Source organism: Pseudophryne corroboree, chromosome 8, assembly GCF_028390025.1.
Source record: "Pseudophryne corroboree isolate aPseCor3 chromosome 8, aPseCor3.hap2, whole genome shotgun sequence".
NCBI classification, from domain to species: domain Eukaryota; kingdom Metazoa; phylum Chordata; class Amphibia; order Anura; family Myobatrachidae; genus Pseudophryne; species Pseudophryne corroboree.
The window spans coordinates 414,263,600-414,286,975 of record NC_086451.1 but is presented as its reverse complement, the minus strand read 5'-3'; the positions used below and the strand labels follow the sequence as shown (position 1 = coordinate 414,286,975).

Below are 23,376 nucleotides of genomic sequence, written 5' to 3'. Positions count from 1 at the left end.
CATCCTTAAGCTGGCCACACATTAGAGTAACTCGCAAACGAGCAATGGCCCTCATTCCAAGTTGTTAGCTCGCAAGTTGCTATTAGCAGCTTTGCACACGCTAAGCCGCCGCCTACTGGGAGTGAATCTTAGCTTATCAAAATTGCGAACGAAAGATTAGCAGAATTGCAAATAGACACTTCTTAGCAGTTTCTGAGTAGCTCCACACTTACTCGGCAACTGCGATCAGTTCAGTCAGTTTCGTTCCTGGTTTGACGTCACAAACACTCCCAGCGTTCGGCCAGACACTCCTCCGTTTCTCCAGCCACTCCCGCGTTTTTCCCAGAAACGGTAGCGTTTTTTCGCACACACCCATAAAACGGCCAGTTTCCGCCCAGAAACACCCACTTCCTGTCAATCACATTACGATCACCAGAACGAAGAAAAAACCTCGTAATGCCGTGAGTAAAATACCTAACTGCATAGCAAATTTACTTGGCGCAGTCGCACTGCGGACATTGCGCATGCGCATTAGCGACTAATCGCTCCGTTGCGAGAAAAATATAACGAGCGAACAACTCGGAATGACCCCCAATGTTGCTAACGATTTCCCTTGAACTCTCCGACAATCTCCGCGGCAGCTCAGGGACGAATTATATCGTTAGGTCAGACAAAGGACCTAACGTTATATCGTACAATCTGCCATCCACTGCTTCCAGATCGTTAAGTGCAGCAGGTAAGATCCGAAGGAACAACAAACGACCCGTGGGACAGCGCTTCGGATCGTTATCGTTCAGGAAAACTGCATGATTTGCACAATTTTGAGCGATTTATCGTTCCGATACATCGAAATTGTGCCATTGTCCCTAAAATCATCCTAATGTATGGCCAGCTTTATAGCCTGCGAAAGGTTTATGTGAATGTGTATAGCTAGTAGTAGCTGTATATAGATCACTGTGGAGCAGGGTATAAATATTTCTTTGTTTCCAGGCTTCTTTAGACGTGTTCTACACAGAAGATGAGATCTACACGTTATCCTACACACGGGAACCGCGCATACCCAAATTACTGGTAAGAATCCGGCTCCGTTTTTTTTTTTTTTTTTTAATCAAAAGCTAGTAATTCTATCTTTGGATTTGTCAATGCACCCTACATTCATTTAATCAATACTTTTAATTGAAACTTATTATTTAAAGAACTTTAGGCCCCAATGAGAGCTAATTAGTATCAATTTAAGGCAACACAAAGTTAAGTGACACAAAGGTCTCTTGGGCAAGTTAAGGATGGAATGTACAAATAAATACATAAATGTGAGGGCGGAGAATTGCTTTTAAAACAAATACGTGGTGATAACTTTCCATGGAAAACCTTGTTTTGTTTTTTTATTTGCAATTACAAATGCAGTTGTATTACTTTGGCAGGTTAAGTTGTATGTAATCTATATATTCCAATAGGACAGCTCACCCTGTGGCCAACTTTCTTTTAAGTCCTTGCACTCTGGGGGTAATTCAGACTGGAAACGTGGCAGCGTTCGCAGTCTGGTCTCTGGTGTGGTGTGCGCACGTGCTGCGGCCACACTGCACGTGCGCGCACAGCGAGATGAGAAAGCATCTGACTGGTGCGAACGCCTCTGCCTGATTGACAGTCCTGATTGACCGCGGTCCGGACAACCCAAAACATGGCGGGTAGCCGGCTGCCTCAGCAGCTAGGCTGCGCTGGCAGGGAGCTACTCGCCAAGTGCGAAATCATCGCCGCCGTGTGATGCTTTTGCACCTCTGCGGCGGGGTGGTAGGGCTTGGCATACAGGCGGACTAGCTTTGTGCTGGGCGTCCCCCTGCATGTCAGAGATTGATCATCCCCTCAGTTAGGTACATTTAGTAACATTGCTAAAAGGTGCAAATTTAAATTGAAATCATATTGACCAGTCAGACCTCTGCATATTTTAGCTAGCACTAGACGGGCAACAGAAACAAAGTGAAATGAACAGAAAATAAGTTTGCCGAATCTTCCTCTCTTGCTCGTTTGTGTAAGATTTTCTCCTACTTGCAGCCCAGCACTCCCAACAAGCGCCCCACTGAGATTCCACACTGGACCCCACAAGTTCAGATACAGCCGGACCCTGAAACCCTCAGTCGCAATGTGGAGCAGATGGTGGAGGTAGGCCTTTTGGGTGATGGGGGCAGTATATTGCAGTGACGTACCTGGAAAGATTGGATCTTTTCATTTGTGCTCATATTCCAGTGCATGAGATAAATATATCGCAATGCTTAATCTCCATGCTTTATTGTAGTCTATACAATAGCAATGTATGTCTCATGCAGTAGAGGGACCATCAATACAAGGGTTAATAATGCTGCCCAGTCCAGCAGATTTAACCCAGTGCAGCTGTTTCTGAGTTCCCTACATTGCACAAAGCCAGTATATTGCAGGGCTGAAGGCAAAGAGTCCACCTGAGAGCTACTATGTCAACCTGTGTGAAGAGATGGAAATAAAAAGATGAAGCCTCAGTCTATCAGAGGAGGGTAAAGGACCCACTTAATCCATACTAATAGGATGAATGGTCTGAGGCTGATCTAGGGAAAGCACATGGTGCCATAGCTTGCTCCTCTGCCACTTAGCCAGTGCTATTATTCCTAATCAGCTACAGTGAGGTTTGCAATTTCATCCACTGCACAGTGTCTTCTGGGTCTGGTCACGGTGACGTTCTTATGGCGTCCATCGGATCCTGTGTCGCTTCTGATGGTTAATAACCCATCCCCTAACCTTATCCATAACCCTACCACAGCCTAACCCTAACACCCTGCTCCGTGCAGAATGTTGACGTTTCACATGTCGAAATTTTGAAAGTGTCGACATTACACAGATGCTGACGCGTTCAATGTCATCATTTTGTCAGTGTTGACCACATAACTGTCAACATTGCAAATGTTGACATGACAACATTCGCTAAGGGTGTGCTGCCACATACCCTCCAACTGTACCTTTTGGCAGGTACAGTACCTTTTTTTTATGGTCTGTACCGGACAAAAGGGGCTTTGTACCGATTTGTGACTCTCCAAATTTCCATTGAAAGTATAGGAAAGGGGGCACTTACCTTTACCTGTGGCCATGCCCCTTTCCTAACTTGTACTGGTTTTTATGTGTAAAATGTTGGAGGGTATGCTGCTACCTCTATAGAAAAGCAGGAACTTTAACAGCTCAGTCCACAACTTTCCGGTTTTTGTTAACTCCACGCCAAGGAGAAAATCCATCTCATACTATCTCCCAGAAGCAGTTGTCCACAGTTCAACAGATCATATGATGCTTGCAAGGAACTCAAAAGCTAAATTAAGGGATCCAGAGGCCCCTATGAATACCGTAATTATACAGTGGGTGGTATTCAGTTGTTTTGTGCGCCCTATCTCCCTGATTGCGCCCATAGAGGTTCTGTTTAGCCGCGTAAAGCAGCTAAACCCAACCGAAGTGCTGGGCGTGATCGCAAAAAGTGCAGTTTGGGCGCCCAGATGGGTTACTTTTCGCACATTTCCCCCCGGGGTGCGCGAGCTGAAATGCAGGCACCGGCAGCCATCGCGCTGAACGGAGCAACAATTGAATTGCTCCGTTGGGCGCCATCTAGTGCTGCCAGCACTTACCACAATTGAATCTCGCCCTGTGTGTAACTCTGGTATCAGAAGAATGAACAAGATTGCCAGGAGAACACTTCTCTCCAAATAAAACATTGTAGTACATCCATCAAGTCCCTAGCTGGGTTGTTCTACAGCAAACTGGACAATTCTTTTATCACATCTTGCATTATTAGATCATATATACTGTATTTATTCTGATGTTATGAGAGATGAGCAAGTCACCATGTGCTTTAGTTTTATTCTCCAAAATCATCCTCATGTTTTGCTGTTGGTTTAATTTCACCCAAAAATGTAAATGTGATGAAACCCTAACAAAACCCATAATCCATGTCATTTTCCTGCTGTACATTAGTGTATATGTAACGCACATTTACAGTCTACATTTACAGATCATTTCCTATTGTTTGAGTGATTTCCTGTTTGTGTTAGCTCAGTTTCTCACCCTACGCTCTGCTTTGTTGATGGCAGCAGTCACCCAGCGTAGTATAATTACACTATGGATAGATACACTTGGGGCTGTGATGACATTTAGGCCCAAATGTATTGAGCTTTAACAAGAGACAAAGTGACGGACAAAGAGAGATAAAGCACCAGCCAACCAGCTTTCTAACGGGATCAGTATGATTTACCGATGGATGGGATGCCGGCAGCCAGAATACCGACAGTGGCATCCCGTCCATCAGAACCCCGACAGCCCTCATTAAGGCACCTAACCCTCACCTTCCCCCTACCCTAACCCTCACCTTCCCCCTACCCTAACCCTCACCTTCCCCCTACCCTAACTCTCACCTTCCCCCTACCCTAACCCTCACCTTCCCCCTACCCTAACCCTCACCTTCCCCCTACCCTAACCCTCACCTTCTCCCTACCCTAACCCTCACCTTCCCCCTACCCTAACCCTCACCTTCCCCCTACCCTAACTCTCACCTTCCCCCTACCCTAACCCTCACCTTCCCCCTACCCTAACCCTCACCTTCCCCCTACCCTAACCCTCACCTTCTCCCTACCCTAACCCTCACCTTCCCCCTACCCTAACCCTCACCTTCCCCCTACCCTAACCCTCCCTTGTGGATGCCTAATCCTAACCCTCCCCGGTGGTGCCTAACCCTAACCCTCCCTTCTCTGCTGCCTAAACCTAACCCTGCCGGCTTAATGCCTAACCCTAACCTACCTTGCTATTTGCCTAACCCTCCCGACGCTGCAGCCTAACCCTAACCCCCCTTCTGCAGTCTAAACCGAACCTCCTCAATCCCCCCCCCCCCGGGAGAACAGCAGTGTGTCCCGCTGTGAGGATGGTCGGAATGTCGGCTGTTGGTAATATGACGCTGGCATAGAGCGGTGTCGGTGTCTTGACGCCAGCAATGTGTCCTCCCTTGGGATCCCGGCATCGGGAAATTGACAGCTGGGATCCCGTATGTCAGTAAACTAACAGATTCCCTTCCTAACTGCCATGTCACAGGCTGTGTGTGAAAAATGTCAGGAGCTGGTTGGCTGGTGCTTTATATCTCTCTACCCGTCACCACTTTATCTCTTGTTACAGCTTAACACATTTGGGCCTATGCCTTGTGTTTACATGTGATTTGGAGCATAGACCGTGATCCCCTGAGGCAGGCACTGATGTAAAGTGCTGCGTATTACAAGTGTAATAACGGATAATGAATCATTGAAACTTTTCACAAGGCCTGGGAGCGCTGGGGCTGATCTTGTGTTAGCCTGCAATCAGAAGTCGCTGCTCCTTAAGATATATACCCCTGGGGCATTATGCTCTGCACCCATATACAGTATTCTGTACTTACTCCTGCAGGGGTGTGGTATGACTTGCCGGCGGCCGGGATCCCAGCATACCGGCGCCGGGATCCTGACCGCCGGAATGCCGGCTGTGGGGCGAGCGCAAATGAGCCCCTTGCGGGCTTGCTGCGCTCACCATGCTGCGGGCACGGTGGCACGCTACGCACGCCACACTATTTATTCTCCCTCCAGGGGGGTCGTGGACGCCCAAGAGGGAGAATAGGTGTCGGTGTGTCGGGATTCCGGCGCCGGTATACTGTGCGCCGGGAACCCAACAGCCGGCATACTGAATACCACCCCTACTGCAGATGTCTGACGTGGGACTCATTATGGCTGGAAAGGAGAATGACATGTGCTACACCCCTTATTATACATTTCAGATTTAGATTATTGATGTTTTGCTGTTGATCAATGCAACACTGCTTATAGTATTTCATCTTGTAAGCCTTTTATTTGTTACTTTTTTTGTACTCTGTCATTTCAGTAACGTTAATAAATATTACTTGATTTAAAAAAAAAATGAAACTATCCTAGCAAAATAAAAAAAAGAATTTCAATTAGATCCTAAAAAAATGTGATTTAAGTAAGCTATTTACAGATGTGTCCTCAAACATCTAGAGTCTTTGCGCCATACGATCAGCGCTAATAAGACGGTACGAGACAAGTCGCACAGGACCTGGCACACCAATAGGAGCTATTTGGTGTGACAAGAGCAATAGTGTATGTGGGCACATCTGTATAAGCTACAAAATGTGCATCGTGTCGGCATGTATTTTATAGCTAATTCCGCAATGTTTCTCTCAGAGCTGCCTTACAGTATGTGTCGTTCTTCCCTCGCAGTCTGTTTTCCAGTTTTATGACCCAGACCAGCGCGGTTACGTCTCCCGGGAAGACTTTGAAAAAGTTGTTTCCAGTCTTCCCTTCTCCTGTCACATTCTGGAAAAGGACCAGTAAGTATGGGGCTTTGGTGGTTGGGGTATCTAAGTGTGGATGGTCAGTCGTTGTGGATGTGCAGGATCATTAAGCGTGGTATTCTGGGGGTATTATGTGTGGACCTGTGGTGATTTGGGTTGTGAGAGGCCAGTAAGTGTGGGGATCTTATAGCTGTGGGTGTAGTGGTTCTAGTGTGTGGTTCTTGCAGTTACGGGATGTAAGGAACCAATGAGAGAGAGGTTCTGGTACATAGAGGTTCTATTGGGAGGGGGAGCAGTAGTCACTGAGATTTTGGTAGTAAAGTACATATCATAAGGTGTAAGATTTGGGATGCTGGATATACATATGTCCGGTAATTGTGGGACTATGGTGATTTCATGTGAGCGAGGAGTGTGATGTTCCAATAGTTTTGGGTGCCAAGGATCACTAAGCATGTTGGTGTCATAAGATAACAACAGCTACTGTATGGGAATATACTATAAGATAACAGCTACTGTATGGGAATATACTATAAGATAACAACAGCTACTGTATGGGAATATACTATAAGATAACAGCTACTGTATGGGAATATACTATAAGATAACAACAGCTACTGTATGGGAATATACTATAAGATAACAGCTACTGTATGGGAATATACTATAAGATAACAACAGCTACTGTATGGGAATATACTATAAGATAGCAGCTACTGTATGGGAATATACTATAAGATAGCAGCTACTGTATGGGAATATACAATAAGATAGCAGCTACTGTATGGGAATATACTATAAGATAACAACAGCTACTGTATGGGAATATACTATAAGATAACAGCTACTGTATGGGAATATACTATAAGATAGCAGCTACTGTATGGGAATATACTATAAGATAACAACAGCTACTGTATGGGAATATACTATAAGATAACAACAGCTACTGTATGGGAATATACTATAAGATAGCAGCTACTGTATGGGAATATACTATAAGATAACAACAGCTACTGTATGGGAATATACTATAAGATAACAGCTACTGTATGGGAATATACTATAAGATAACAACAGCTACTGTATGGGAATATACTATAAGATAACAACAGCTACTGTATGGGAATATACTATAAGATAACAGCTACTGTATGGGAATATACTATAAGATAACAACAGCTACTGTATGGGAATATACTATAAGATAACAGCTACTGTATGGGAATATACTATAAAATAACAACAGCTACTGTATGGGAATATACTATAAGATAACAACAGCTACTGTATGGGAATATACTATAAAATAACAGCTACTGTATGGGAATATACTATAAGATAACAGCTACTGTATGGGAATATACTATAAGATAACAACAGCTACTGTATGGGAATATACTATAAGATAACAGCTACTGTATGGGAATATACTATAAGATAACAACAGCTACTGTATGGGAATATACTATAAGATAACAACAGCTACTGTATGGGAATATACTATAAGATAACAGCTACTGTATGGGAATATACTATGAAATAACAACAGCTACTGTATGGGAATATACTATAAGATAACAACAGCTACTGTATGGGAATATACTATAAAATAACAGCTACTGTATGGGAATATACTATAAGATAACAACAGCTACTGTATGGGAATATACTATAAAATAACAGCAGCTACTGTATGGGAATATACTATAAGATAGCAGCTACTGTATGGGAATATACTATAAGATAACAGCTACTGTATGGGAATATACTATAAGATAACAGCTACTGTATGGGAATATACTATAAGATAGCAGCTACTGTATGGGAATATACTATAAGATAACAGCTACTGTATGGGAATATACTATAAGATAACAGCTACTGTATGGGAATATACTATAAGATAACAACAGCTACTGTATGGGAATATACTATAAGATAGCAGCTACTGTATGGGAATATACTATAAGATAACAACAGCTACTGTATGGGAATATACTATAAGATAACAACAGCTACTGTATGGGAATATACTATAAGATAACAACAGCTACTGTATGGGAATATACTATAAGATAACAACAGCTACTGTATGGGAATATACTATAAAATAACAGCTACTGTATGGGAATATACTATAAGATAACAGCTACTGTATGGGAATATACTATAAAATAACAACAGCTACTGTATGGGAATATACTATAAGATAACAACAGCTACTGTATGGGAATATACTATAAGATAGCAGCTACTGTATGGGAATATACTATAAGATAACAACAGCTACTGTATGGGAATATACTATAAGATAACAGCAGCTACTGTATGGGAATATACTATAAGATAGCAGCTACTGTATGGGAATATACTATAAGATAACAACAGCTACTGTATGGGAATATACTATAAGATAACAACAGCTACTGTATGGGAATATACTATAAGATAACAACAGCTACTGTATGGGAATATACTATAAGATAACAGCTACTGTATGGGAATATACTATAAGATAACAGCTACTGTATGGGAATATACTATAAGATAACAGCTACTGTATGGGAATATACTATAAGATAACAGCTACTGTATGGGAATATACTATAAAATAACAGCTACTGTATGGGAATATACTATAAAATAACAGCTACTGTATGGGAATATACTATAAGATAACAACAGCTACTGTATGGGAATATACTATAAGATAACAGCTACTGTATGGGAATATACTATAAGATAACAGCTACTGTATGGGAATATACTATAAGATAACAACAGCTACTGTATGGGAATATACTATAAGATAACAACAGCTACTGTATGGGAATATACTATAAGATAACAACAGCTACTGTATGGGAATATACTATAAGATAACAGCTACTGTATGGGAATATACTATAACATAACAACAGCTACTGTATGGGAATATACTATAAGATAACAGCTACTGTATGGGAATATACTATAAAATAACAGCTACTGTATGGGAATATACTATAAGATAACAGCTACTGTATGGGAATATACTATAAGATAACAGCAGCTACTGTATGGGAATATACTATAAGATAACAACTACTGTATGGGAATATACTATAAGATAACAGCTACTGTATGGGAATATACTATAAGATAACAACAGCTACTGTATGGGAATATACTATAAGATAACAACTACTGTATGGGAATATACTATAAGATAACAACTACTGTATGGGAATATACTATAAGATAACAACAGCTACTGTATGGGAATATACTATAAGATAACAACTACTGTATGGGAATATACTATAAGATAACAGCTACTGTATGGGAATATACTATAAGATAACAACAGCTACTGTATGGGAATATACTATAAGATAACAGCTACTGTATGGGAATATACTATAAGATAACAGCTACTGTATGGGAATATACTATAAAATAACAGCTACTGTATGGGAATATACTATAAGATAACAGCAGCTACTGTATGGGAATATACTATAAGATAACAACAGCTATTGTATGGGAATATACTATAAGATAACAGCAGCTACTGTATGGGAATATACTATAAGATAACAACAGCTACTGTATGGGAATATACTATAAGATAACAGCTACTGTATGGGAATATACTATAAAATAACAGCTACTGTATGGGAATATACTATAAGATAACAACAGCTACTGTATGGGAATATACTGGTTGGGCGTGTGAGTACTACCAGGTGAGTGTTGGTGTCTGGTGGCTGTAGGATACATGCAGTAAGGGATTGTGGAGCATTCTGGTGCCTGAGGATGTAAGGTACTATGGACTGTGGTTGGGAGATCTGAGGGGTGTGGTTCATCAAATCGACAGTATCTAGGTCGTCAATGTTTAGGTCGACCACTATAGGTCGACAGTCACTAGGTCGACATGGATGGAAGGTCGACAGGGTTTCTAGGTCGACATGTGCTAGGTCGACAGGTCTAAAGTCGACAAGAGGATTATTATTTTTTGTGTCGTTTTCTTCGTAGAGTGACCGGGATCCCAAATTAGTGCACGGAGTCCCCTCGCATGGCTCGCTTTGCTCGCCATGCTTCAGGCATGGTGCCTTCGCTCCGCTACCGCTTCGCTCCGCACAGATTACCGTTCCAATCGTAGTCCACGTGGATCGTTAAGTATGAAAAAATTTAAAAAATGAAAAACTCATGTCGACCTTTAGACCTGTCGACCTAGCACATGTCGACCTAGAAACCCTGTCGACCTTCCATCCATGTCGACCCAGTGACTGTCGACCTATAGTGGTCGACCTAAACATTGTCGACCTAGATACTGTCGATCTTCAGACCGGATCCCGATCTGAGACCCCAGTATGGTGTCCAGGGACAGCAACAGATATCTTGGAGCCCGGTGCACCAATATCTCTGGGGACCCCGCAACCCCCCTTGACTTGGCAGAGAGTGGCTTTAAAAAAATAGTATCTTCTCTCTCTCTCTCTCTTTCTCTCTCTCTCTCTCTATATATATATATATAGTCATCCTAAAGATGCATACACACTAGGTAATTTTGAGCTCAAAGTAGGGCACTTTTGGCATTTTGAGCTACTTTGAGCACAAAATCTCCTAGTGTGTATGGCTGGACGAGGAGCGATGAGCACTGTGGAAAGTGGTTCACCCACGTAAAAATCACTGGGCCGTGTGAGAAAAACTCTCGGTGTGTATACACCTTTAGGTTAAGTTACTGTATATGGTGAGGGACAGGATTTGCTTCTGGTTGTGCACATAGTTTATGATTAGCAGCCACCAGCACTGGTTTTGCCTATAACATTGACTATAAATAATTTTTATTGGTCCTGGACCACCAATCCAAGGCACCCCTGCAAGTGTCCTGAGGCACCCCAGGGTACACGACACACAGTGTGAGAACCACTGGTCTAGTGTGTACCCAGCATAATGATTGCAGCTGGTCTGTGGGTTACAGCTCTCAGCTCCACTTCTGCAGAACAATGCAACAATGTAATGTGACAAGCTGCAGAGATTAATCCTTTCTGTGACTGCTGCATAGGGATCACACACCCACTATTCATAGGGCTGAATTCAATTAGGGGAGAAGTTCTCACCCTGCGAAGCAGTGCAAGTATATACCGCACTTACCGTACCGACATATACCGTGCAAGTATATACCACACTTACCATACCACTGGATTCGCGGATATTTTCTTGCACTATATACATAGAAACATAGAATCTTACTGCAGGCATTAGGTTTAGTTTAAGGGTCTGGGTTCGGGATGGGCAAACATTAGTTAATATCAAAAATAGTTTATTCTTGATTTTAAAAAAAACTATTAAAAAAGCAGAATAATTTCTTTAGGATGTGCACAAATTATGGATCCTATTCAGATTGGATTGCAACTCGCTGAGACGGAGCATTGCGGGGGCGGTGTCAGGGAAACGGGGGCCGGTGGCAGCAAACGGGGGCGTGGTGTGATTGGGGCGACAGTGTGTGACATCACACACAGCCGCTCTGATCAAAGAGATGGCGGCGGCGCTCCTGCCGTCACAGCCAGGCTGCGCCGGCAGGAGACTTCCCTACTTTCTGCAATCACACTGCAATTTCAGTGTGGTCGCAGAGGGGAGCGGCCTTGCCCTGCAATGGTCATCCACCCATCATGCGACTCAAAGGATTGCAAATTCTGCTAAAAAGCAGAGTTTTCAATCCTTAGTGAATCGGCCCCTATATCTGGTTTTGGATCCTGATTTTTTTTATTTAAAATCCGAATTCCAAACTGCAGGAAGATCCTGTACTAGGTTCGGATCTTCGCTGGAGATCCGGGATGGGTGTTCGGTTCGGATCCACAAAATTTAGGTGGATTCGAATATCTGGAGAACGGAACCGCACAGCTCTACTAACATTGAGTGTAAGTGCAAGTTTTACACAGGACACAGCAGTCACCGCACTTCAGCTCTCCATGTCTCCTGCACTGAACAGGTAAAATGCTCATTTCTGATTGGTTAGTGTGGCCCAGGCGCCCTGTTTTATGGTGCTGATAATCGACAAGATCTTATATTATCTACATTTTCTCCTAATCATGCACACTCCACCCCCTACATATTATACTCATTGCATTATGTCTATAGTCCTAAGCACGTTCAAGTTACTGTATATATATCCTATCACATCTATAGTATTTAGCATCTTTGCATCCTATCCCTTCCTGTGTGTGGCATGTAATATATATTTATATATTTGTTTTGCATTTAGCAGCTTAGAGGCTGGTACTGTAGTCCATTTTCCGCCATGGACCCAGCTGCAGCATGGTACTGCCGTATGCGCTAGTTGTGCTGCGGTTTTTGAGAGTTTGTCCTGCCATTTGTTACATACTGTAGCTGGGCGTTACAGTTCTATGGAAACCACCCTCCCCATTTTTCCGGGCTTGGGACCGACTATAAGATTTACATAGGCTGGGTTATGGCCTCCTCCCTCCACCTCTCACGCCAGACGTTCTTGTGGTCTGGTGGTCTCTCTTATGGCCTGTGATGTAGTGGGGCTTCAGCTTCCAACTCTCACACCAGACATTCTCATGGTCTGGTGGTCCTGTTGCTGCCTGTGATATAATTGCAGCTTTCTCCTTCTGCTACTCTAACATTGCGTTCCCGTGGCCTGGTGATCACACTGATGGCCTGTGAAGTACCTTGGGCCCCCCTCCTTCCATCATGCTAATATCAGTATGTCTGATGACATGTGAGGGGGCTTCCTCCTTCCCCCAAGCTGTTGCCAGGCTCGTCCACTTCTCAGAAAGACACTGGATCACTCTCCTTGCAGCTTGGTGTATGTCAGTGCTTGGATGTCTAATTGCCTTTTCCAGGTCTTTGGCCATGTTGTCTAGATCTCTCGATGACATGAGATCATGTGGAATAAACTCATTGATGATGATTATGAGTCTCACCAGGTCTTCTGTCTCCATGCATATGGGCAGTTTCTTTAATGCCTTCAATAGCAGCTTCTTCAGCAGGTGGTTCCTTGCAAGTATCTTGTAGAGGGACTCTTCATACTGGGGAGCCCCCCAGTAGCTGCCCTCCAGATGTCTGGTGCTACACCCCAGGTGGGGTAAGCAGGTCTTCAGACAGACAGCTGCAGCCAATGACAGGTCCGCATTCATGCTCTGCATCTTGGTAAGAATCGCTACAAGCTGTTCCCTTAATATGGTACCTATATCGCTACTTGGTTAGCGCCGGTACCTCTTTATCAGCTGACCAAGTAGATGCAGAGTGCTTAGTTGTACATCTTCACTGGGATGGTTTATGTATCTCAGCACCCGGAACAATATTCTGTCATTTCCATGGCAGCTTTTCTTATCATCTATCCGCACCACGGCCATTAGGGCCTGCATCACTGCGGACAGAATCTGCACGGTCGCACCTTTCAATGTGCGCAGGAGAGCCTCGATGATGGTGCTAGCCAGTTTCCTGGCCTCCTTTATAATTGATAATTCTATGCCATTCACCACGTACTGTATGGCCATTAAGAGTACGTTCTCGTCACAGTCGTACAGCGTCGTTAGTATGTTGTTAATGATGATGCTGTATACTCCTCCAGACAGGCAGGTGGCGTACTTGAGGAGCTCTGCTGTGACTGTGAGGCTGCAGAGTTTATTAGGGACATTGGCAAACTTATATACAGAACGTAGCATCTTCATCATGTCCACAGCTTTCCACCATTACTTCTCTGCTGTACAGCCCATCCGGTGTTATGGGAGTAATGGGCGCGCTGGGGGAAGGTGACATTATGCTATCTGCCTGCCAGTCCCTCCCTGCCTGTTCTGCCTGTATCATGGCTCTCACCACTAGAGGCGGGATGTTCTCTGTGAGTAAGGCGGCAGCGTTCTTCCTCACCTCTAGTACATGCTTGTAGAGCGCAATAATCATGTCCACACTCGTGACTGCTGCGCTGTTACTAAGCAGTCCTTCATCCATTATAATCATCAGCTTCTCAAATTCCATATAGCGGATGATCTCTGGCACACAATTATTAATAACCGTTGCAAAAATAACTGCAGAGTCTGTCAGGAGGGCTCCAGAGCGATTTACAATATATATTTTTTATTACCAGTTATTTATATAGACCACATATACTCCGCAGCGCTGTACAGAGAATATTTGGCCATTCACATCAGTCCCTGCCCCAGTGGAGCTTACAATCTATGGGCCTAATTCAGACCTGATCGCTCTGCTGCAAATTACACTGTCCCGCGTTCAGATAGTCGCCGCCCGGGGGAGTAAAAATTTTCCCCATGCAAGTGTGTGAATGCATGTGTACGCTGTGCAAAAATTCCCCTCAGCCAAAACGCACAGCAGTGATCAGGTCTGAATCGGGCCCTATATTCCCCATTACATGTACACGCACACACATTCACGCTAGGGTTAATTTGTAGGGATCCAATTAACCTACCAGTATATTTTTGGATTGTGGGAGGAAACCGGAGTACCCGGAGGAAACCCACGCAAGTACAGGGAGAATATACAAACTCCACACAGTTAGGGCCATGGTGGGAATTGAACCCATGACCTCAGTGCTGTGAGGCAGTAATGCTAACCACTATACCATCTGTGCTGCCCAAGCTAACCAATTGCACCACAGTCTTCCCCACTGGTCAGCCCTTCTCTGTCACTATGACATACCCCTGGTGTGATGCCCCCCTGCACACTGGCTTTTAAGGGTTAGACCTCCACCAAGCAAAACAGGGACACACAGAAAAGCGCCAGCACAGTGACATGCATAATGATGGAATACAGCGTTGACCACAGGGACTGGACACAGCGATGAGGTAAAAGGAGGGGGGAGGGTTTAGGGGGCCTGTTAATTGTTTTCCTACTAAAACGGAGTAGTTGGAGCATACACTTTAAAAAGCAATATTGGCCCCATTATTTGTGTCCCTGATCCTTGGGGCCCCCCTGAACCTCGGGGCCCTGCACAAGTGTCCACCTTTATCCCCACCTGTCGCCGGGCCTGATGGTTTCCTGGTCATTGGGAAATGAAGAGATCAGTATGTGTTGGGTTATAATGATTGGGGGTTGTATAAAACAGCAGGTATGGATTTATGTCCATAGGGGATTTATACAGTAGGTATTGTTTACTTATGGAAACCCATCATGTCCCCTATGTATAGCCTACAGCGGGTTACCATAGGATCCCCTGGAGCTACTTAGGGTCAAATCTTTGCCTAGAACTGAATTTCACTCACTTTATAGCCCTCACAGAGACCTAGTACCCCTAGGTCTCTGTGAGGGCTATAAAGTGAGGGAAATACAGTATTTACTAAAATGCAGGAGTTTGGAAGTGGAGATGTTGCCCATAGCAACCAATCAGATTTATCTAGCACCTTCTAGAAGATAATAGCTAGAATATGATTGGTTGCTATCTCCACTTCTAAAAGCCCACACTTTAGTAAATATACCCTCAGGTGTAGAGCTGTGGATGAAAGACAAGCCAGTGTGGAGATCTGGTGGTTGACTGTGTCTAAGACAAGGTCGTGTGTAGTGATTTGGTAATGAAAATGTAGGTGATGGAGATTAGCGGTAACCGAGTGTGATTCTCCCCATAGCGATGGACCTGTCAGTCATCAGGAGATGACGTCGTACTTTATGAAAGCCAGTCAGGTCTGCTCCAAACTGGGGGTTCCTTTCTTGCAAAGCCTGGTGGAGATACGTCTGAAGGAATTGCCGCTGTGTGCCAGCTGTGTAAGTAACTGACTGTTTGTATTCCTCATACATATTTGGTTTCTTAAATCTGTAATAACAAATCTGCTGACACTCCAGAAGGAAAACCCAAATAGCAGTTCCAAAAACGGTGGGTCCCCCTGAAGTACTTTTTCAAAGCTACGATATGAAAACCATTAATGAAGTAATTAATTGTTGTTTCCACAATACATTTTATGACTTGCAGCTAACACAGAGTCAGTTGTAACAAAATGATTTGTTAATTCAAAATTCCTTGTGTCCCAAAGATGATTTCCAAATGTAATATTGTTTCCAGCGCCCCCCTCAAAAACAAATTTTTAACTAAAAGTAAAAAAGGAATGTAATAGATTTTACCCTCAATATGGACATCATAAGCACTGTCCACATCCAGAGAGTTGGTTACAGGGATATTGAGGAAATGATAGCGGTTGGTATGTAGAACTATACAAGAATCTCTGACTTAAGATGTACATACACAACACACAACATGGGCATGCTAGGCCACTCAAACAAATAGAAATTAAATAGACCTACAGCAGGTCCAACAATGTAGAGGCATAGGCAAACACGGGCGGGGGGGGGGGGGGGGGGGGGTCCAGCTGCTTCGAAACTCCCCTTCCCCATATCCTTCCCAGGGGCCACTACATGCAGTATACAGAGCGGAATGGAGCTACTGCATATGCCCAGGGGCGGCAGATTTCCTGCCAATTCTAGGGTGTGTGTGTGTGTGTGTGTGTGTGTGTGTGTGTGTGTGTGTGTGTGTGTGTGTGTGTGTGTGTGTGTGTGTGTGTGGTTGTGTGTGTATCTAAGTGTTCAATCATCACACCAGAGAGAGACTCTGGTAAGTGACTCACCATAATCATTGGGCCTGAAAATGACGTACTGTATTACATACTGTAAGCTGCACATTGCTTGGGGCCGAGTATAGCTTGCTACATGGTAATTATGCATCCTTCATGGGCTGGCAACAATCGCTCTAAAATCAAACATTAGGAGCCCCCCCCCTCCTCCAGAAATCCTGCGTTTGCCTCCTCTATGTCCAATGGGGGTGATTCAGAGCTGATCGTAGATGTGCTAAATTTAGCACATCTACGATCAGATTCTCAGACATGCGGGGTGACGCCCAGCACAGGGATAGTCCACCCCGCATGTCAGGCCCCCCCCCCCCCCCCCCCACTCCCGCACGGGTGTGAAAGCATTGCATGGAAGCGATGCTTTTGCACCCGCCGAGTAGCTCCCTGCCTGTGCAGCCTAGCTGAGCTGGCAGGCGGCAACCCGCCTCGTTCTGGGTCACAGCGGCTGCATGTGACGTCATGCAGCCAGCGCGGCCCGCCCCCGCAACGGTCCAGACACGCCTGCGTTGTCCGGACCGCGCCCCACCAACGGCGTCCTAACGCCGTTGGCATGCCACCTCCCGCCCTGCGACCGCCTCTGCCTGTTAATCTGGCAGAGACGATCGAAGCCCTGAGATGCTTTCGCATCTCACTGGGCCTCCCAGGGTGCGCACCCCCCAAAGGGCTTCAGACTGCGATCGCTACCGCTGCAGCGATTGGGTCTGAATTAGGCCCTATAACTACTTTACACTCACGTACAGACCTATTAGACAGATGTTATGGTGCCGCTGACTGCACTACAGCAATACCTGTGCACCCACATTTCTGCCAGTCCCAATCTATCTGACTAATCTTGGTAAGGGGATCCATTCAGGATACCGACCCCGGAATCCCAACACTGCTCGGAATGCCAAGGCCAGAGTCAATCTCTGCCGGGAGTCCTCAGTGGTAAGACGTGTGTGGTGGTGGTGGTGGTGGGGGGTTAGGTTTAGGCTGCAGGAGGAGGGTTAGGATTAGGAGAGGTATGGGGATTAGTGGGGGAGGAGGGGGGGGTTAGGTTTAGGCTGCAGGAGGAGGGTTAGCATTAGGGGAGGTATGGGGATTAGTGGGGAAAGGGGGGGGGGGGGGGGTTAGGCACCCCTGGAGAAGGTTAGGGATAGGCTGCTAGGAAGGGAGGATTAGGACTAGGCTGCAGGGGGGTTAGATTTAGGCACTGCCAGGGAGGGTTAGGGTTAGGCTGCGGGGGAGGGGAGTTAGGGTTAGGCTGCGGAAAGAGAGGGTTAGGGGGGTAAGAGTAAACATACTTATTCAACCCCTGTCGGGATTCTCTGCATCAGGATGCCAGTGTCGGTCATATGACCGCCGGCATCCCATCCGTCAGCATATCGTATGTATTCCCTGGTAAGGAGTTAATCGGGGGGATGGCTAGTTCTGGGCTCATAACAATAGAAAGTTAGATCGCAGCAGGAACTTTGGGGGTCATTCCGAGTTGATCGCTCGTTATTTTTTTCTCGCAACGGAGCGATTAGTCGCTAATGCGCATGCGCAATGCCCGCAGTGCGACTGCGCCAAGTAAATTTGCTATGCAGTTAGGTATATTACTCACGGCATTAGAGGTTTTTTTATCGTTCTGGTGATCGTAGTGTGATTGACAGGAAGTGGGTGTTTCTGGGCGGAAACTGGCCGTTTTATGGGTGTGTGCGAAAAAACGCTACCGTTTCTGGGAAAAACGCGGGAGTGGCTGGAGAAACGGAGGAGTGTCTGGGCGAACGCTGGGTGTGTTTGTGACGTCAAACCAGGAACGACAAGCACTGAACTGATCGCAGTTGCCGAGTAAGTGTGGAGCTACTCAGAAACTGCTAAGAAGTGTCTATTCGCAATTTTGCTAATCTTTCGTTCGCAATTTTGATAAGCTAAGATTCACTCCCAGTAGGCGGCGGCTTAGCGTGTGCAAAGCTGCTAAAAGCAGCTTGCGAGCGAACAACTCGGAATGAGGGCCTTTGTTAGCAGTTGGGCAAAACCATGTGCACTGCAGGGGGGGGGGGGGCAGATATAACATGTGCAGAGAGAGTTAGATTTGGGTGTGGTGTGTTCAATCTGCAATCTAAGTTGCAGTGTAAAAATAAAGCAGCCAGTATTTACCCTGCACAGAAACAAAATAACCCACCCAAATCTAACTCTCTCTGCAAATGTTATATCTGCCCCCCCCCCCTGCAGTGCACATGGTTTTGCCCAACTGCTAACAAAATTCCTGCTGCGATCAACTCAGAATTACCTCCAAAGTACTGTGTGCAATTGCAGCATTAGTGTGAAACGACTGTATATTCTGTATGAATGACGTACGTGACACTAGGCACTTGTTTAGCATTCGGCATTGCAAATAAGGTGCTTATCTCAGATGCTTAGACCATCAATCAGTGGCGTATCTATAATGGGTGCAAGGTGTGCTGTGCACACGGGCCCAGGGGTCCAGGGGGGGTCCACACCGCACACCCTGCACCCATTTCTTGAATACTTACCCCTCCGGAGTCCCGTCCCAGCGCAGCACAAATCACCAGGAAAATGGTGCACCCGCAGCATATTGCACATGCGCACTGGACTCTGGTACAGCGCTATTGTCTCCTAGTGACCCTAGTGCTCAGAGTCCCACTGCTCTGCGGCACAGACAGGGAACCCAGACAGAAACTGCACGCAGGCCCCCGCCTCTCTTAAGACATCCCTGCCATCAACCATTGTCCTGCAGAGATCACCACTGGCTCTACCAAGGGGCCTAATTCAGACCTGATCGCAGCAGCAGCAAAATCTTCCTCTGATGGGTAAAACCATGTGCATTGCAGGTGGGGCAGATATAACATGTGAGAGTTAGATTTGGGTGGGGTGTGTTCAAACCATACTTACATACATTGTAAGTCTCCTCTCCGGGAGAAGCCCGGAGAGGAGACGCAGCAGGTGTCTTCGGGGGGCGGGGCCGGACTGTGACATCACTAAGCCCCGCCCCCGCATCGGGGAATGCCGCGATTCGCGGGTCTGCAGGAAGGGGGCGGGGCTAAAATGACGCAATTTGCAAAATTTTAACCCCTTCTCCACCCGACGAACCCGCGGGAGGTTATCTCCATCCTGCTCGCATCACTAAGATGCGAGCAGGATGCGGGAGACCTGCCCACTCTTCCGGGGGTGCGGGGGGCTACCCCAAAAAACGGGAGCCTCCCGCAGCTTCCGGGAGAGTAGGTAAGTATGGTTCAAACTGAAATCTAAATTGCAGTGTTTAAAAGCAGCCAGTATTTACCCTGCACAGAAACAAAATAACCCACCCAAATCTAACTCTCTCTGCACATGTTATATCTATCCCCCTCCCCCTGCACTGCACATTGTCCCTCATTCCGAGTTGTTCGTTCGCTAGCCGCTTTTCGCAGCAGTGCACACGCTAAGCCGCCGCCCTCTGGGAGTGTATCTTAGCTTAGCAGAATTGCGAACGAAAGATTCGCAAAATTGCGAATAGAAATTTCTTAGCAGTTTCTGAGTAGCTCGACACTTACTCTTCCAGTGCGATCAGTTCAGTGCTTGTCGTTCCTGGTTTGACGTCACAAACACACCCAGCGTTCGCCCAGACACTCCCCCGTTTCTCCAGCCACTCCCGCGTTTTTCCCAGAAACGGCAGCGTTTTTTCACACACACCCATAAAATGGCCAGTTTCCCCCCAGAAACACCCACTTCCTGTCAATCACACTACGATCACCAGAACGGAGAAAAAACCTCGTAATGCCGTGAGTAAAATACCAAACTTCTTAGCAAATTTACTTGGCGCAGCCGCAGTGCGAACATTGCGCATGCGCAGTTAGCGGAAAATCGCTGCGATGCGAAAAAAATTAACGAGCGAACAACTCGGAATGAGGGCCATGGTTTTTCCCATTAGAGAAAGATTTTGCTGCTGCGATCAGGTCAGAATTAGGCCCAAATACCATTCTGTAACTAATCAACTTACAATGAGGAACTAAGTGGGGGCATTCTTCCTATGTGTGGCGAATGCGATAGTCAGGAATTATTCTTTCTGCATAAACCCAATGTCAAAAGAGGCAGGAAATGACGCTGTCTGTGGTTTGATTTCTGCCAAAGTGACCGCCCCAAGCACAGTTGTCACAGCAAACATACAGTAGCTTGCAAACACTATTCAGACATCCCTGGCTGATATTACACAGATACATCACTTACTTTTGAAATTCTGATGAAGGATATCTTTGTTACACACTGGTAGGAAATGTGTCCTAACCCCCAGCAGTCATTTACATGTATTTCTCTTACATCCTAGAGGATGCTGGGGACTCCGTAAGGACCATGGGGTATAGACGGGCTCCGCAGGAGACATGGGCACTATAAAGAACTTTAGAATGGGTGTGCACTGGCTCCTCCCTCTATGCCCCTTCTCCAGATCTCAGTTAGATCCTGTGCCCAGAGGAGACTGGGTGCATTACAGGGGAGCTCTCCTGAGTTTCTCTGCAAAAGAATTTTGTTAGGTTTTTTATTTTCAGAGAGCACTGCTGGCAACAGGCTCCCTGCGTCGTGGGACTGAGGAGAGAGAAGCAGACCTACTTCAGTGATAGGCTCTGCTTCTTAGGCTACTGGACACCATTAGCTCCAGAGGGAGTCGGAAAGCAGGTCTCACCCTCGCCGTTCGTCCCGGAGCCGCGCCGCCGTCCTCCTTGCAGAGCCAGAAGATAGAAGCCGGGTGAGTATACGAAGAAAGAAGACTTCAAAGGCGGCTGAAGACTTCAGATCTTCTATGAGGTAACGCTGCGTGCCATTGCTCCCACACACTACACACACTGCAGGCACTGATGGGTGCAGGGCGCAGGGGGGGGTGGCGCCCTGGGCAGCAATAAACCTCTAGGACTGGCTCATAGGAATATATAGGCTGCAGAGGCAATATATTTTTATAATCCCCCGCCAGTATAAATAAATTTGAGCGGGACCGAAGCCCGCCGCTGAGGGGGCGAAGCTTAATCTCACAGCACTAACCAGCGCCATTTTCTTCCACAGCACACTGCAGAAGCTGGCTCCACGGACTCTCCCCTGCTGAACACGGTGACAGAGGGCAAAAAAGAGGGGGGGGGGGCACTTGTAGTGAGTGTATAGATTTATCTATATGATTATATAAAAGCGCTGTTTATCTGGGAATTTTGTTTCCAGTGTTATTGGCGCTGGGTGTGTGCTGGCATACTCTTTCTCTGTCTCTCCAAAGAGCTTTATTGGGGAAACTGTCTCCATATATATATATATATATATATATATATATATATATGTGTGTGTATATATATATATATATATATATATATATGTGTGTGTGTGTATATATATATATATATATATATGTGTGCATATGTGTATATATATATATATATATATATATATATATACAATCCCTGTGTGTGTGTGTGTGGGGTGTCGGTACGCCTGTGTCGGCATGTCTGAGGCGGAAGGATCTTCTAGAGAGGAGGTGGAGCAGATGATTGTGGTGTCTCCGTCGGCAACGCCGACACCTGATTGGTTGGACATGTGGAATGTTTTAAATGCAAATGTGACCTTGTTACATAAGAGATTGGACAAAGCAGAGTCCAGGGATAATACGGGGAGTCAATCAATGGCGTTGACGGTGTCACAGGGCCCTTCTGAGTCTCAAAAACGTCCCCTATCCCAATTAGCAGACACTGATACCAACACGGATTCTGACTCCAGTGTCGACTACGATGATGCAAGGCTACACCCAAGTGTGGCCAAAAGTATTCATTATATGATTATTGCAATAAAAGATGTTTTGCATATCACAGATGACCCCTCTGTCCCTGACACGAGGGTACACATGTTTAAGGAAAAGAAACCTGAGGTAACATTTCCCCCATCTCATGAGCTGAATGCGTTATTTGAAAAAGCTTGGGAAACTCCAGACAAAAAACTGCAGATTCCCAAAAGAGTTCCTAATGGCGTATCCTTTCCCGGCACAGGACAGGGTACGGTGGGAATCCTCGCCCAGGGTGGACAAAGCTTTGACGCGCTTATCCAAAAAGGTGGCGCTACCGTTCCCAGACACGGCAGCTCTTAAAGATCCAGCTGATCGCAGACAGGAAACGACTTTAAAATCAATTTATACACATACTGGTGCGTTACTCAGACCAGCTATAGCATCAGCTTGGGTCTGTAGCGTGGTAGCAGCTTGGACAGATACCTTGTCAGCTGATCTTGATACCCTAGATAGGGATACCATTTTGTTGACCTTAGGTCACATCAAGGACGCAGTCTTATATATGAGAGACGCTCAGAGAGACGTCGGACTACTAGGGTCAAAGGCCAACGCAATGGCGGTCTCGGCTAGGCGAGCACTGTAGACCCGCCAATGGACGGGTGATGCCGACTCAAAGAGGCATATGGAAGTTTTACCTAACAAGGGTGAGGTTTTATTTGGGGAAGGTCTCGCGGACCTAGTTTCCACAGCTACCACGGGTAAATCTACCTTTTTGCCTT

General features: G+C 45.6%; 1 protein-coding gene across 2 annotated transcripts in view; it reads left to right on the top strand.

Annotated features, from left to right (window-relative positions):
* RASGRP4 (RAS guanyl releasing protein 4) overlaps positions 1-23,376 on the top strand; it is a 138,450-nt gene that overhangs the window by 96,773 nt on the left and 18,301 nt on the right. For both annotated transcript variants that reach the window (XM_063937890.1, XM_063937891.1), the window contains exons 10-13: positions 970-1,050; positions 2,029-2,136; positions 6,234-6,343; positions 15,895-16,030. In XM_063937890.1, coding sequence (XP_063793960.1) covers positions 970-1,050; positions 2,029-2,136; positions 6,234-6,343; positions 15,895-16,030 — 435 coding nt within the window. The remainder of the gene's footprint in view (positions 1-969; positions 1,051-2,028; positions 2,137-6,233; positions 6,344-15,894; positions 16,031-23,376) is intronic.